This window comes from Mytilus trossulus, chromosome 8, assembly GCF_036588685.1.
Source record: "Mytilus trossulus isolate FHL-02 chromosome 8, PNRI_Mtr1.1.1.hap1, whole genome shotgun sequence".
NCBI lineage: Eukaryota > Metazoa > Mollusca > Bivalvia > Mytilida > Mytilidae > Mytilus > Mytilus trossulus.
The window spans coordinates 1,128,198-1,143,529 of NC_086380.1; the positions used below are offsets into that span (position 1 = coordinate 1,128,198).

A 15,332-nucleotide genomic window follows, 5' to 3' on the forward strand; every position below is an offset into this window, starting at 1 on the left:
AAACTTTTACTAAATTTTATCATCGGTATAAAAACATCATTCGTAAATATAGCTCAACATGCAAACTTTTTATACATTCAGGTATTTCACATCCAATTTTTTATGGAAATATTCTTTATAAAGCACAAAGGTGTCAGTATTCACCTCAGAAACTTACAAAACCTTTAAATAGACTGATTAAGAAGGGATATAATTACGATACTGTTGTCAAGTCATTAAAGATTGCATATTTTGGCGTTAATATTGAGTCACTGATATGGTCTTTGCGTCGGAACTAAAGACATTTATTCTAAAAACAGTTGTTGGCATGACACGGGTTATGTTCTTCTCATATATGTTATGATGGTATGATACTAAACCCCTAACGGGAAGGATTGTGCCTGATGTTCATATGATGAAATCATAATCTTTCAATCAGTTTAATTGAAGTCTGGAGCTGGCATGTCAGTTAACTGCTAGTAGTCTGTTGTTATTTATGTATTATTGTCATTTTGTTTATTTTCTTTGGTTGCATCTTCTGACATCAGACTCGGACTTCTCTTGAACTGAATTTTAATGTGCGTATTGTTATGCGTTTATTTTTCTACATTGGTTAGAGGTATAGGGAGAGGGTTGAGATCTCACAAACATGTTTAACCCTGCCGCATTTTTGCGCCTGTCCCAAGTCAGGAGCCTCTGGCCTTTGTTAGTCTTGTATTATTTTTTTATTAGTTTCTTGTATACAATTTGGAAATTAGTATGGCGTTCATTATCACTGAACTAGTATATATTTGTTTAGGGGCCAGCTGAAGGACGCCTCCGGGTGCGGGAATTTCTCGCTACATTGAAGACCTGTTGGTGACCTTCTGCTGTTGTTTTTTTATCTGGTCGGGTTGTTGTCTCTTTGACACATTCCCCATTTCCATTCTCAATTTTATAGAGATACCAGAAACATCATGTGAACATGACAGACATCTAGTTGATAGGTACTTTGTATTACAGTCAAGGGTTCTACTTATACAAGTTATTTTTATGAACTTAAAGTAGTATAGATATTATGTAAATTTTTTATTTTCATATTTTCTTATATGGTTTACTTTTAAGTAATTTATTTTACAATCTCTTAACTTCTCATGTTTTGAGATGTAAAAAATTGCCTTAGATGATTGTTTTCTGGTTAGCTCATAAAAATTATTAGAAAACAATGTTTCATCTCATTAATTCAACAAAGAACAATGAAGAAGCTAATTGCACTTCAAGGGGGTCACTTCCTATACACAAGGTGATAGGATTTGTTGTTGGAATAGGTCTCCTTTGAAACTTTAAAATATGTGAATAGGTTTGGAAAATCATCCAAAATACATTATAAGGTAAATAAAGTTCCAAGAATTTTTTCACCTGTCATCTTTCTTGGTGTTCCGGTATATGTTTTTATCAAACATTTTTTCTCTTTTGATACTTTGGTATTCCACTGTTACAATAAACATTACATAAAACCCAAACAATACGGGAAGAGGTTACATTTTTACCTACACAATATATGAAAAGGTATACATTTTTTAAAACCTAAATTATATGAAAAGGGTGGGGTAACAACCCCAGTGGCACCCCCTATCAGTTAAGTATTGAAGTAGCCCCTTTAAAAAATTGTCCCTTGGAGGCTTTTAAAAAGTAAAATCACAAAAATACTGAACTCCGAGTAAAATTCAAAACTGAGAGTCCCTAATCAAATGGCAAAATCAAATGATAAAACACATCAAATGAAATGAGCAGTGTTTTTGAAGCTTACAGACAAATGAGATTTTAATTGTCCATTAAATTACATTTACATGATTAGTAAAGACAACTGCAAAGGACAGACTATTTAAAATTCTATTAGAGCAAAGAAGTCATTTGAAATTCAAGAAAAGAAGATAGTATGACTTGTTTACTTGAAGTAAAAAGGTATGAATGTCTAAGGGACACTTTTGAGCCATATATAAAATACACTTATAAGTATCTTAAAAATTTACTGATATAAGTATATCAATGTTTACTTCGTCAAGAAAATAAAAATAACTTGTACCATGTAGTATCACTGACTGCATTAAGGATATTTTACACAGTTAGTCCTTTTTAGATGCATTTAAATTTCAAAGTCCTTTTTGATGAATTAGTTCAAATTTCAAATGCCTATTTTTTTTCAGAAAAAGCAGAAAATGGAGCCAATATTATATATGACTGAGTGGTTTATGTGTGTGTTTACTAGAACGTTGCCATGGGGATGTGTATTACGTGTATGGGACATGTTTCTGTGTGAAGGTTAGTATATATTTACCAACATAATCAAAACTCAGTTCAGTGCAAAATGTATATTAACATAATCAATCCTCAGTTCAGTGCAAAATGTCCGTCAACGTAATCAAAACTACAGGGTTTCAAACTCACATTGGTGTAAAATGTCCATCAACGTAATCAAAACTACAGGGTTTCAAACTCACATTGGTGTAAAATGTCCATCAACGTAATCAAAACTACAGGGTTTCAAACTCACATTGGTGTAAAATATCCATCAACGTAATCAAAACTACAGGGTTTCAAACTCACATTGGTGTAAAATATCCATCAACGTAATCAAAACTACAGGGTTTCAAACTCACATTGGTGTAAAATGTCCATCAACGTAATCAAAACTACAGGGTTTCAAACTCACATTGGTGTAAAATATCCATCAACGTAATCAAAACTACAGGGTTTCAAACTCACATTGGTGTAAAATGTCCATCAACGTAATCAAAACTACAGGGTTTCAAACTCACATTGGTGTAAAATATCCATCAACGTAATCAAAACTACAGGGTTTCAAACTCACATTGGTGTAAAATATCCATCAACGTAATCAAAACTACAGGGTTTCAAACTCACATTGGTGTAAAATATCCATCAACGTAATCAAAACTACAGGGTTTCAAACTCACATTGGTGTAAAATATCCATCAACGTAATCAAAACTACAGGGTTTCAAACTCACATTGGTGTAAAATGTCCATCAACGTAATCAAAACTACAGGGTTTCAAACTCACATTGGTGTAAAATATCCATCAACGTAATCAAAACTACAGGGTTTCAAACTCACATTGGTGTAAAATATCCATCAACGTAAACAAAACTACAGGGTTTCAAACTCACATTGGTGTAAAATGTTCATCAACGTAATCAAAACTACAGGGTTTCAATCTCACATTGGTGTAAAATATCCATCAACGTAATCAAAACTACAGGGTTTCAAACTCACATTGGTGTAAAATGTCCATCAACGTAAACAAAACTACAGGGTTTCAAACTCACATTGGTCTAAAATATCCATCAACGTAAACAAAATTACAGGGTTTCAAACTCAGTTCAGTGCAAAATGTATCTCAACGTAAACAAAAATACAGGGTTTCAACTCAGTTTGGTGCAACATGCTCATCAAAACCTGCTTTTTACCTAACTATTTTTTCAGCAACTGACACATATGTTTTTACTTTTCATCTAGGTATTTTTTTTGTAATATCTTTGAAGTATGGCATTTCCACACACTCTCAACATGTTTATTACAATTTACAATACCTTTTTCTGGTAAATGACGAACTCAACTTTTCCATTTGTTATTTTGGCTGATTTTATACTGGTGAAGTGTCTATAATCATTTACAAATATTTTCAACTTCAACTTGATAAAAGAAACAGGTTTTCCATAAACATACATAAAACTAAAACACACAACTAGAAATGTCTTGAATTAAAGTGGTAGTTTTCCACAAGTAGTATTTTTTTTTTTGATTTCTGAGGCCAAATAGGTTTGTACTAATAGGGAATATACAGATCTTATTATGGTAAGTGAAAATTTAAATAAGAAAAAATTTGAGAAAAAGTTAGTTTTTGTTTTTGAGAATAATCTTTATGTTCTAGGGTTTAATGGTAGTCTTATACATCCTTGTGTTAATTTTTTGGAAGAATTAGTTCTACGTTATCATCAAATATTGCTTTGTTTTCATTTTTATAACTTAGAATTTTGCAAGTTGGACCATACAAGGTCTGGTTATACTCAAAGTGTTGGTTGAAATTAGAATAGTTCTTCACATTATTTATTATCTACATGTACATGATGTATGTGTCAAGTATATTCTTGTAGCCTTTGTGCTATTCAGAAAAGGTCAGAGAGAAGTGCTTTTCATTACTTATGTCAAATCATAATCAAAGTAGCATTAAATTTATTCAGAGTAACTCAAGAGAACATCATTATTTCTAGAGGTCAAGATTATATATTCAGAAAAGTTTCTAGAGAACATTCTTATTTCTAGAGGTCAAGATTATATATTCAGAATAGTTTCTAGAGAACATTCTTATTTCTAGAGGTCAAAGTTATATATTCAGAATAGTTTCAAGAACACATTGTTATTTCTAGAGGTCAAAGTTATATTTTCAGAATGGTTCAAGAACACATTGTTATTTCTAGAGGTCAAGAATATATATTTAGAATAGTTTCAAGTGAACATTGTTATTTCTAGCATGCAAGGTTATATATTCAGAATAGTTGCAAGAGAACATTGTTATTTCTAGCGTCCAAGGTTATATATTCAGAATAGTTTCAAGTGAACATTGTTATTTCTAGCGTGCAAGGTTATATATTCAGAATAGTTGAAAGAGAACATTGTTATTTCTAGATGTCAAAGTTATATATATTCAGAATAGTTTCAAGAGAACATTGTTATTTCTAGATGTCAAAGTTATATATTCAGAATAGTTTCAAGAGAACATTGTTATTTCTAGATGTCAAAGTTATATATTCAGAATAGTTTCAAGAGAACATTGTTATTTCTAGATGTCAAGGTAATGTAATAGAACATTGTTATTTTACAGGTGTGAAGGTTGTATTCAGGGTAGCTTTAGTACTGTTCGGAATAGCACTTGGAGAACCAGGGTGTTTATCTCAATGTCCTACAATTAGAACATTGTTATTTTACAGGTGTCAAGGTTGTATTCAGGGTAGCTTTAGTACTGTTCAGAATAGCACTTGGAGAACCAGGGTGTTTATCTCAATGTCCTACAATTAGAACATTGTTATATTTCAGGTGTCAAGGTTGTATTCAGGGTAGCTTTAGTACTGTTCAGAATAGCACTTGGAGAACCAGGGTGTTTATCTCAATGTCCTACAATGTATGAAACTCTGGAGAAATTAAGAAGACTACCGATACAGACATTAGAGGAAGAATACTTAGTGCAAGAGGTATGGTACCATTATCATTTATCAACATTTTAATCCAGACATGCAGATTTTGAACTTATTTGTTTTTAAGTTGATGATTTGTTCCTCAACATTTTACTTCAGATCAAACTAGATTTTTAATGAATTTCATAACCTTTATAATATGAAATTACAATCATCAAATGTTATCCTTTTGTTTGTTTCAATGACTTTAAAAGCTTTATAACATGAATATGGTGAATAAAGTGAAGTTTATAACATTTATGATTAAATTGTGATAATGTAAGAACAAAAACATCTTTTGATCAAATAGTTATAACTTCAGTGCAAAAACATGTTTAATTGTTAATTTGATTTGATTTATTAGATAGTTTAGTAGCAGACCATTGTTTATTAGATAAGTTTAGTAGCAGACCATTGTTTATTAGATAAGTTTAGTAGCAGACCATTGTTTATTAGATTAGTTTAGTAGCAGACCATTGTTGATTAGATTAGTTTAGTAGCAGACCATTGTTGATTAGATTAGTTGAGTAGCAGACCATTGTTTATTAGATAAGTTTAGTAGCAGACCATTGTTTATTAGATTAGTTTAGTAGCAGACCATTGTTTATTAGATTAGTTTAGTAGCAGACCATTGTTGATTAGATTAGTTGAGTAGCAGACCATTGTTTATTAGATAAGTTTAGTAGCAGACCATTGTTTATTAGATAAGTTTAGTAGCAGACCATTGTTTATTAGATTAGTTGAGTAGCAGACCATTGTTTATTAGATAAGTTTAGTAGCAGACCATTGTTTATTAGATAAGTTTAGTAGCAGACCATTGTTTATTAGATTAGTTTAGTAGCAGACCATTGTTGATTAGATTAGTTTAGTAGCAGACCATTGTTTATTAGATTAGTTTAGTAGCAGACCATTGTTTATTAGATTAGTTGAGTAGCAGACCATTGTTTATTAGATTAGTTGAGTAGCAGACCATTGTTGATTAGATTAGTTTAGTAGCAGACCATTGTTGATTAGATAAGTTTAGTAGCAGACCATTGTTGATTAGATAAGTTTAGTAGCAGACCATTGTTGATTAGATTAGTTTAGTAGCAGACCATTGTTTATTAGATTAGTTTAGTAGCAGACCATTGTTTATTAGATTAGTTTAGTAGCAGACCATTGTTTATTAGATTAGTTTAGTAGCAGACCATTGTTTATTAGATTAGTTTAGTAGCAGACCATTGTTTATTAGATAAGTTTAGTAGCAGACCATTGTTTATTAGATAAGTTTAGTAGCAGACCATTGTTTATTAGATAAGTTTAGTAGCAGACCATTGTTGATTAGATAAGTTTAGTAGCAGACCATTGTTGATTAGATAAGTTTAGTAGCAGACCATTGTTGATTAGATAAGTTTAGTAGCAGACCATTGTTTATTAGATTAGTTTAGTAGCAGACCATTGTTGATTAGATTAGTTTAGTAGCAGACCATTGTTGATTAGATTAGTTTAGTAGCAGACCATTGTTGATTAGATTAGTTTAGTAGCAGACCATTGTTGATTAGATTAGTTGAGTAGCAGACCATTGTTTATTAGATTAGTTGAGTAGCAGACCATTGTTTATTAGATTAGTTGAGTAGCAGACCATTGTTTATTAGATTAGTTGAGTAGCAGACCATTGTTTATTAGATTAGTTGAGTAGCAGACCATTGTTTATTAGATAAGTTTAGTAGCAGACCATTGTTTATTAGATAAGTTTAGTAGCAGACCATTGTTTATTAGATAAGTTTAGTAGCAGACCATTGTTGATTAGATAAGTTTAGTAGCAGACCATTGTTGATTAGATAAGTTTAGTAGCAGACCATTGTTTATTAGATTAGTTTAGTAGCAGACCATTGTTTATTAGATTAGTTTAGTAGCAGACCATTGTTGATTAGATTAGTTTAGTAGCAGACCATTGTTGATTAGATTAGTTTAGTAGCAGACCATTGTTGATTAGATTAGTTTAGTAGCAGACCATTGTTGATTAGATTAGTTGAGTAGCAGACCATTGTTTATTAGATTAGTTGAGTAGCAGACCATTGTTTATTAGATTAGTTGAGTAGCAGACCATTGTTTATTAGATTAGTTGAGTAGCAGACCATTGTTTATTAGATTAGTTGAGTAGCAGACCATTGTTTATTAGATAAGTTTAGTAGCAGACCATTGTTTATTAGATAAGTTTAGTAGCAGACCATTGTTTATTAGATAAGTTTAGTAGCAGACCATTGTTGATTAGATAAGTTTAGTAGCAGACCATTGTTGATTAGATTAGTTTAGTAGCAGACCATTGTTGATTAGATTAGTTTAGTAGCAGACCATTGTTTATTAGATTAGTTTAGTAGCAGACCATTGTTTATTAGATAAGTTTAGTAGCAGACCATTGTTTATTAGATTAGTTTAGTAGCAGACCATTGTTGATTAGATTAGTTTAGTAGCAGACCATTGTTGATTAGATTAGTTTAGTAGCAGACCATTGTTGATTAGATTAGTTTAGTAGCAGACCATTGTTTATTAGATTAGTTTAGTAGCAGACCATTGTTTATTAGATAAGTTTAGTAGCAGACCATTGTTGATTAGATAAGTTTAGTAGCAGACCATTGTTGATTAGATAAGTTTAGTAGCAGACCATTGTTTATTAGATAAGTTTAGTAGCAGACCATTGTTTATTAGATAAGTTTAGTAGCAGACCATTGTTTATTAGATAAGTTTAGTAGCAGACCATTGTTTATTAGATAAGTTTAGTAGCAGACCATTGTTTATTAGATAAGTTTAGTAGCAGACCATTGTTTATTAGATTAGTTTAGTAGCAGACCATTGTTTATTAGATTAGTTTAGTAGCAGACCATTGTTGATTAGATAAGTTTAGTAGCAGACCATTGTTGATTAGATAAGTTTAGTAGCAGACCATTGTTGATTAGATAAGTTTAGTAGCAGACCATTGTTTATTAGATTAGTTTAGTAGCAGACCATTGTTTATTAGATTAGTTTAGTAGCAGACCATTGTTTATTAGATTAGTTTAGTAGCAGACCATTGTTGATTAGATTAGTTTAGTAGCAGACCATTGTTGATTAGATAAGTTTAGTAGCAGACCATTGTTGATTAGATAAGTTTAGTAGCAGACCATTGTTGATTAGATAAGTTTAGTAGCAGACCATTGTTGATTAGATAAGTTTAGTAGCAGACCATTGTTGATTAGATTAGTTGAGTAGCAGACCATTGTTGATTAGATAAGTTTAGTAGCAGACCATTGTTGATTAGATAAGTTTAGTAGCAGACCATTGTTGATTAGATTAGTTTAGTAGCAGACCATTGTTGATTAGATTAGTTTAGTAGCAGACCATTGTTGATTAGATAAGTTTAGTAGCAGACCATTGTTTATTAGATAAGTTTAGTAGCAGACCATTGTTGATTAGATAAGTTTAGTAGCAGACCATTGTTGATTAGATTAGTTTAGTAGCAGACCATTGTTGATTAGATTAGTTTAGTAGCAGACCATTGTTGATTAGATTAGTTTAGTAGCAGACCATTGTTGATTAGATTAGTTTAGTAGCAGACCATTGTTGATTAGATTAGTTTAGTAGCAGACCATTGTTGATTAGATTAGTTTAGTAGCAGACCATTGTTGATTAGATAAGTTTAGTAGCAGACCATTGTTGATTAGATAAGTTTAGTAGCAGACCATTGTTGATTAGATTAGTTTAGTAGCAGACCATTGTTGATTAGATTAGTTTAGTAGCAGACCATTGTTGATTAGATTAGTTTAGTAGCAGACCATTGTTGATTAGATTAGTTTAGTAGCAGACCATTGTTGATTAGATTAGTTTAGTAGCAGACCATTGTTTATTAGATTAGTTTAGTAGCAGACCATTGTTTATTGTTACTTTTACTTAAAGACTAATTTAGATATATAATTGACAAATATCAGTGAAATTATAATCAGTAATATTTGTAAAACACATTTATGATGGTTTCCTTTCAGTCATTACGGCTCAATATAACAGAAAGAGATATGGAAAAGGAGCATCAAAAACAAATACAACGGAGACAAAAGACAAAAGAATTAAATGGAGATAAACCAGGCAGACATAAACATAGATAAGACTCAATAAGAAATCATATGATCAACAAAATATAAGGCATTTGATTGGCGTAAACTTTAGTCAAAGGACATGTGATCAACACACAACAAAATACAAGGCATTTGATTGGCGTAAACCATAGTCAAAGGTCATGTGATCACAATGTCAATTAACAATGGTCACAAGCCATGTGACATAAATAATGAATCAAGAGGTACACATGAAAGACATGTGATCACAGCCTATGTCATTTGACCTATGTCATGTGACATGTTGGTATATAGGGTAATGATATTATTGGATGAAATTGTTTTGTAATTTAGGCTTTGTACTTAAATGATTATTTATTTATGCATTTGAAAATAGTTTTTGGCATCAGTGATAGCATAAGTTACAATGTTGAAATAGCCTGTAGAGCTTCTATATTACGGTACTTACATAACACACCTGTCCTGAGAGAGAAATTGTGTTGTTTTCTTATAGATAGAATGTATTATGTACACAACCTGTGCTCAGTGGAAAACAGAACTTTACTGTCATACTTTAAATAACACTTAAATGTACAGAAAAACTCCATCACGGTTTTAATGGTAAGTAAAACATCAACATCAGATAAACTAAACATGATATTGCAATGCAATTGTCTGTTTTTATAAAGGAATTAGCTCATAAGCTGATCAAGGTAAGTTTGTTATCTCTGTTTCTAAATCATAACATGAAAATGTAGATGGTAGATGTATGATTGTCTGTTATACAGCTTTCAATCAGAAGACATTTAGTTGGTTAGCACATGTTTATTGGAGCATGTAGATGTGGTATGATTGTCTGTTATACAGCTTTCCATCAGTAGACATTTAGTTGGTTAGCACATGTTTATTGGAGCTTGCCTTGTAATAACGTAATGAAAGTGCCAGTATGTTTGACATAGAGACAGAGGGATTATATTCTTTCAGCTTCATGGGCATGCATTATTTATATTAAGATTGTTATGGTTTGTCAAGTGCTTAAAAGTGTACAGCACTTCCACTAAAGGGGAAACATTTTTTGTAACTTTTTTTTGTCAGTTATTACTGTTCTGCTCTGGTACTTTCAATGGTTATTTGTAAAACATTTGTTATAGTGTGTCTATAAGTTTCCCATTTTACAGTGTTTCCCCAATTATTACCATTTTGACCAATGTTATGTGTTAAATGATCTCCTTAATATTGTTATAAATATTGTGTTCATAGTTACAAGTATGGTTCTTCAGAATGATATTTTATTCAATTTTGTTTTTTTTATGTACTCTGTTACCATAGTAACAGATCATACTAAGAAGCAGTAACTTACATCTTTGAATCTATATTATTTAGATTTTTATACCTTTGATAGTAGAATAGATGTAGAAAAAATTTATGGACTGTTTCAAAATCATGTTTAACCCTTTCACAATTTTTTAGCCAGTCAAGTTCAGTGGATGTTTTTGGTAGAAGTCTTCTTCTTTTTTTTAATACTACTTCCTTTATAATTGAAGCTTGGTTTTCTTTTGAATTTGGTCGCAAAAATTAACCCCTTTATGTCAGCCTTAAATGTAGCTATTGTAAGTTCTATGTTCTTTGAAAATGTCTTTTAAAGATTCATTTGAAAAGAAGTAGGATACTTTTGTTTCATACAGGCTGATATATAAATTTGACACAAGCTTCCAATTGATCTTAAATAAAAAGAAGAGATGCAGAAGATATGAGGGGTATTAGCTATGTTCCTTAACTTAACGAATATTTATCTGCAGTTATTGAATATTTATTGTTTTTCGTGGAAACAATAAATTTATCACAGAAATCTGTTATAAATGTTTAAGGTTAGTGCTATTATAAGTTATGTATGTAATTCCTACTCTTTCAGGCATTTACTTACTCAGAGTTATCTGCTTAAATCAAGAATAAATGATTGAGATAATTGAGACCTACACTAGCTGTATAATATGTTTACTAATAAATAGGATTTTAGAGTTACTCATGTTACCTCAGGTAAAAGGCTGGTATGTTGGTTTAGTGTACATTTCCTAAAACTCTGATCATTTTATTGTCCATGTATTTTTGTGTTCCATTGTTATTATGTTACTATGGTAACACAACTTGAACTGTGATATTTCATTTTAATATATATAATCAGTCATGTTTGTCTCATTTTAAATGGTGCTTTTATTAGAAAATTACTTAGTTGTCAGTGTATTGTAGCCACTAAAGTTATATTCTGTTGGTACTTATTGATAAAGGTACTTGTCAGTGAGTTGTAGCCACTAAAGTTATATTCTGTTGGTACTTATTGATAAAGGTACTTGTCAGTGAGTTGTAGCCACTAAAGTTATATTCTGTTGGTACTTATTGATAAAGGTACTTGTCAGTGAGTTGTAGCCACTAAAGTTATATTCTGTTGGTACTTATTGATAAAGGTACTTGTCAGTGAGTTGTAGCCACTAAAGTTATATTCTGTTGGTACTTATTGATAAAGGTACTTGTCAGTGAGTTGTAGCCACTAAAGTTATATTCTGTTGGTACTTATTGATAAAGGTACTTGTCAGTGAGTTGTAGCCACTAAAGTTATATTCTGTTGGTACTTATTGATAAAGGTACTTGTCAGTGAGTTGTAGCCACTAAAGTTATATTCTGTTGGTACTTATTGATAAAGGTACTTGTCAGTGAGTTGTAGCCACTAAAGTTATATTCTGCTGGTACTAATACATGAAAAGGATAAGTATTAACAAAAACAAAAAAATCTTGGTGTGCAATAACTACTTATTTGCTTGTAACTATTGATATACAACATGAAAGATGTTTCAGTCAAGTGTGTCTCATATTTAAATAATGATACATAAATCAGATAGAATATTTTAAAGAAAAGATGAAAACAGAATCTTTACAAATGAAAGATTGAAAATGATATCAATTTTACTTCAAATTGTTGCTAGATTGATCGGTAATTGATACAACTGTGTTATGATTTTCAATTATATACTTCAAACAATAAGCTGAATTGCACAACTTTAACTTGTTAACCATTGAAAATTCAGAAATTATTGTGATGTTTATAATGAATTCCTTACAAATACTAACATTGGCCAATTATGGTATAATACGTTTCGGTCAGTATCACACTAATAAGAACTTGTGTACTGATATATGATCCTTTTATCTGTATATACATTTCCCCTGAAATCAAAATAATTAGTCTGGCATTTTTGTCCCTTCTTTCAAAAACAATAATAAATTCACAAAATAACTTCTGATTTTATAAAAAAGAGCCTTAACTGATCAAAATCCCATTTCAGTGGTAAGTTTTGATTTTGTAGGTGAATTTCTCTTTTCTGTATCATGTATAAGCATTGTGTATGCTTTAGAAAAAAACATGGGCAGTCAGTCTTTGTAATTGTTGGACTAGCCAGACAGAAACATAAGGAATATATTTAGTCAACAATTTTCTTTATATCTGTATTTTATGGTTAACAAAAGCATCAATTTAATATGACATAAATGAACTGTTTAATTTGACTATCTTATTTCTTCAGGAAAACATTGAAAACATTTTATGGCTATGATACACTGATAATCTAGTTCATACATTTTGTTTCTGTATATAATATGTTGATATATTAGATGGATGAATGGTTTTGATGTATGGATTATGGATGGATGTTTATTGATATCAGTGCTATTTGTACAAGTCTTCAATAATTATAATGTAATTTTTATTGTTATTTTTCTTGTTTGATTTAATTTGATTTGTTAAAGGCAACAATATTTAAATTATGAGATTTCATATATTGGTCTGTGAACTTTCTTTTTTAACTTGATTTTTCTCACGACTATCCGTGTAAGAAACATTTTACCCTTAGATTGCATATACTTTTGAAATTTTGCTTTTATTTTGGTCAGAATGATAATCTTTGTCAGGATAATTTTGTTTTGCCATCCTTCTGTATGGTATATTGTAAGAATTGAGGATCCAAAATTATTTTTTTTTGTTCTGCCTATTTGCCTTTGTATATGTTGTTGAAGATATAACCTGTGTTGACAGGTTAACCTTTTTTATTGGTCCATTTTGAATTGCATGCCTAATAGACAAATATATCATGTTAGGTGCGCATGCTTTTATCAAGGTTTTTTATACTGCCAGTCGTTACTTATTTAGTTCGAAATGCTCAAACATGTCTTAAATTTCAAAAAAAGACAGTGAAATGATTGGTTGGTAACTATCTGAAAGTAGCTGTTCAGCAAATGCCTTTTTTATGGTAAACACCCAATGATTTTATTGGTTGGAAACATACTAGAATTAGACATTTGGTCGATGTAAGTATTTGTAAGGAAAATTAATGATAATTTCATTTGGGGAGATTCATGTTGTAATAAGCATGAATTGTAAATACTTTTGTTTACATTCACATCTTTTGTGAAATTCCAACAGTGGTATTGATTTCTTAAATGCAAAATCTAATTCTGCTTATAATTTTGTACTTTAAGTGCCAGTCTTTGTAAGAATCAGGCAATTTTGAAAAAAATCAAAACATGGCTGTAAAAAAACCCACATACCTACATGTAGCCATCCTATTTTGAAGTAACACTCATCCTGAGTTAGAAATGGTAGGTCTTTAGTGTCTGCGTGTCTGGTAACTTGAGAAATCTTTAGATAAACTTTGTTATTGTTTGTGTCATTTTGGTCTTTTGTAGATAGTTGTCTCATTGGCAATCATACCACATATTCTTTTTTATATTTGGTTAGAATGATAGCAAATTACAGAGTAAGCTCCCCTTAATTGTCAATTTCTAGTACATTGTAACCAAATTTATCTCCAATTACCAGAACAGGACATTGAAACGACTGGTATATTTTTGCATCATTATACATTTTGAACATAAATTAATGTTAACCTCAGTGGGTTTTGGTTTGTCATGTTTTCACAACTGCCTGATTCTTTGGAAGACTAGCACTTAAATCTAAAGGGATCAAGGAGTGATTGTATTTACTTTTATGTTTTTTTCAAGGTCTGAAGCAAAACACAAGTTTCCCATACAAAGGTCAGACGATAGAATAGTTTAAAAAAAAGGTTTACAAAGATAATTATTGTTAATGAAACACTTGCCTATTGCTATACCTTATAAAGAAGTCATAATAATACTTTGGGACTGATTGATAAAGGATTACAATTTATGCAACAAGTTAATCTAAAAAGGCAAAATAATTATAAATATAAACTTTCTATTCCTGACACCTAAATGAACACATCTATAAATGCATGCGTAGCTATTAGTTCAACCTTTATACAAATGGGTTATGTTTAGTTTCAAACAGAAAACATTAAACTATATGATAGTCATTTACTGTACACTTTTTTACCATTCCAATTGAAATGTCAAGGGACCTACCGAAGATATGTAATAAAATTGAATTATATCAATGTGAGTTTTTATTACTTTTTTTAAAATTTGATTTCATACTTTAGCCTTCAGAGTATTAGTATATGAATGATATATAGTATTTTTTTAGTAGTTTCTTATGACTTTTGTGCTACTTTGTTGTAAGACATTCAATGACTAACAGTCTGAATAAAACTTACTCATTTGCTGTTAACGAAGCATTACTCTAGATCAGACATTTACAACACTCCTTGTTAGATACGCCCTTTGTTAGAACGGCTGAACTCAATGAGATACACTCTCTGGTTAGATCTTCAGAACTCAATCTCAAAAGCTAGACTGTACAATACAAAGAAGAATAAACGAGTTGTGTTGTTAATCGTCTATTTTGTTTGTGTTTTCTTGGAAGTCATATAGAGTTTCTTAGACCTTCGAAATTGTGAACAAAAGAAGTATTTTAAAACATTTCAGGATTTTGTTTTATCACACATTGATTTGGTATTTTTAGGCAGATAAGCTGCCCTATGTGAGCACCATAGAGTTTTGTTTTACCAAATAAATGCTGAAATATGTGCCATTGTTATTATCTAGCTGGATGTTATGTTATTTATAACTAATTGGACAGTTTTTTC

General features: G+C 30.7%; 1 protein-coding gene across 3 annotated transcripts in view; it reads left to right on the top strand.

Annotated features, from left to right (window-relative positions):
- LOC134728087 (TBC1 domain family member 10A-like) overlaps positions 1–14,741 on the top strand; it is a 30,409-nt gene extending 15,668 nt beyond the window's left edge. For 2 of the 3 annotated variants that reach the window (XR_010108766.1, XR_010108765.1), the window contains 3 exons: positions 2,166–2,280; positions 4,970–5,230; positions 9,211–14,741. Coding sequence is in view for 1 of the 3 variants with exons in the window: in XM_063592492.1 (XP_063448562.1) it covers positions 2,166–2,280; positions 5,076–5,230; positions 9,211–9,330 (390 nt within the window). In the remaining 2 variants the exon portion in view is untranslated. The remainder of the gene's footprint in view (positions 1–2,165; positions 2,281–4,969; positions 5,231–9,210) is intronic. The other variant, XM_063592492.1, reaches the window with a different exon arrangement.
- The last annotated feature ends 591 nt before the right edge of the window (positions 14,742–15,332 follow it).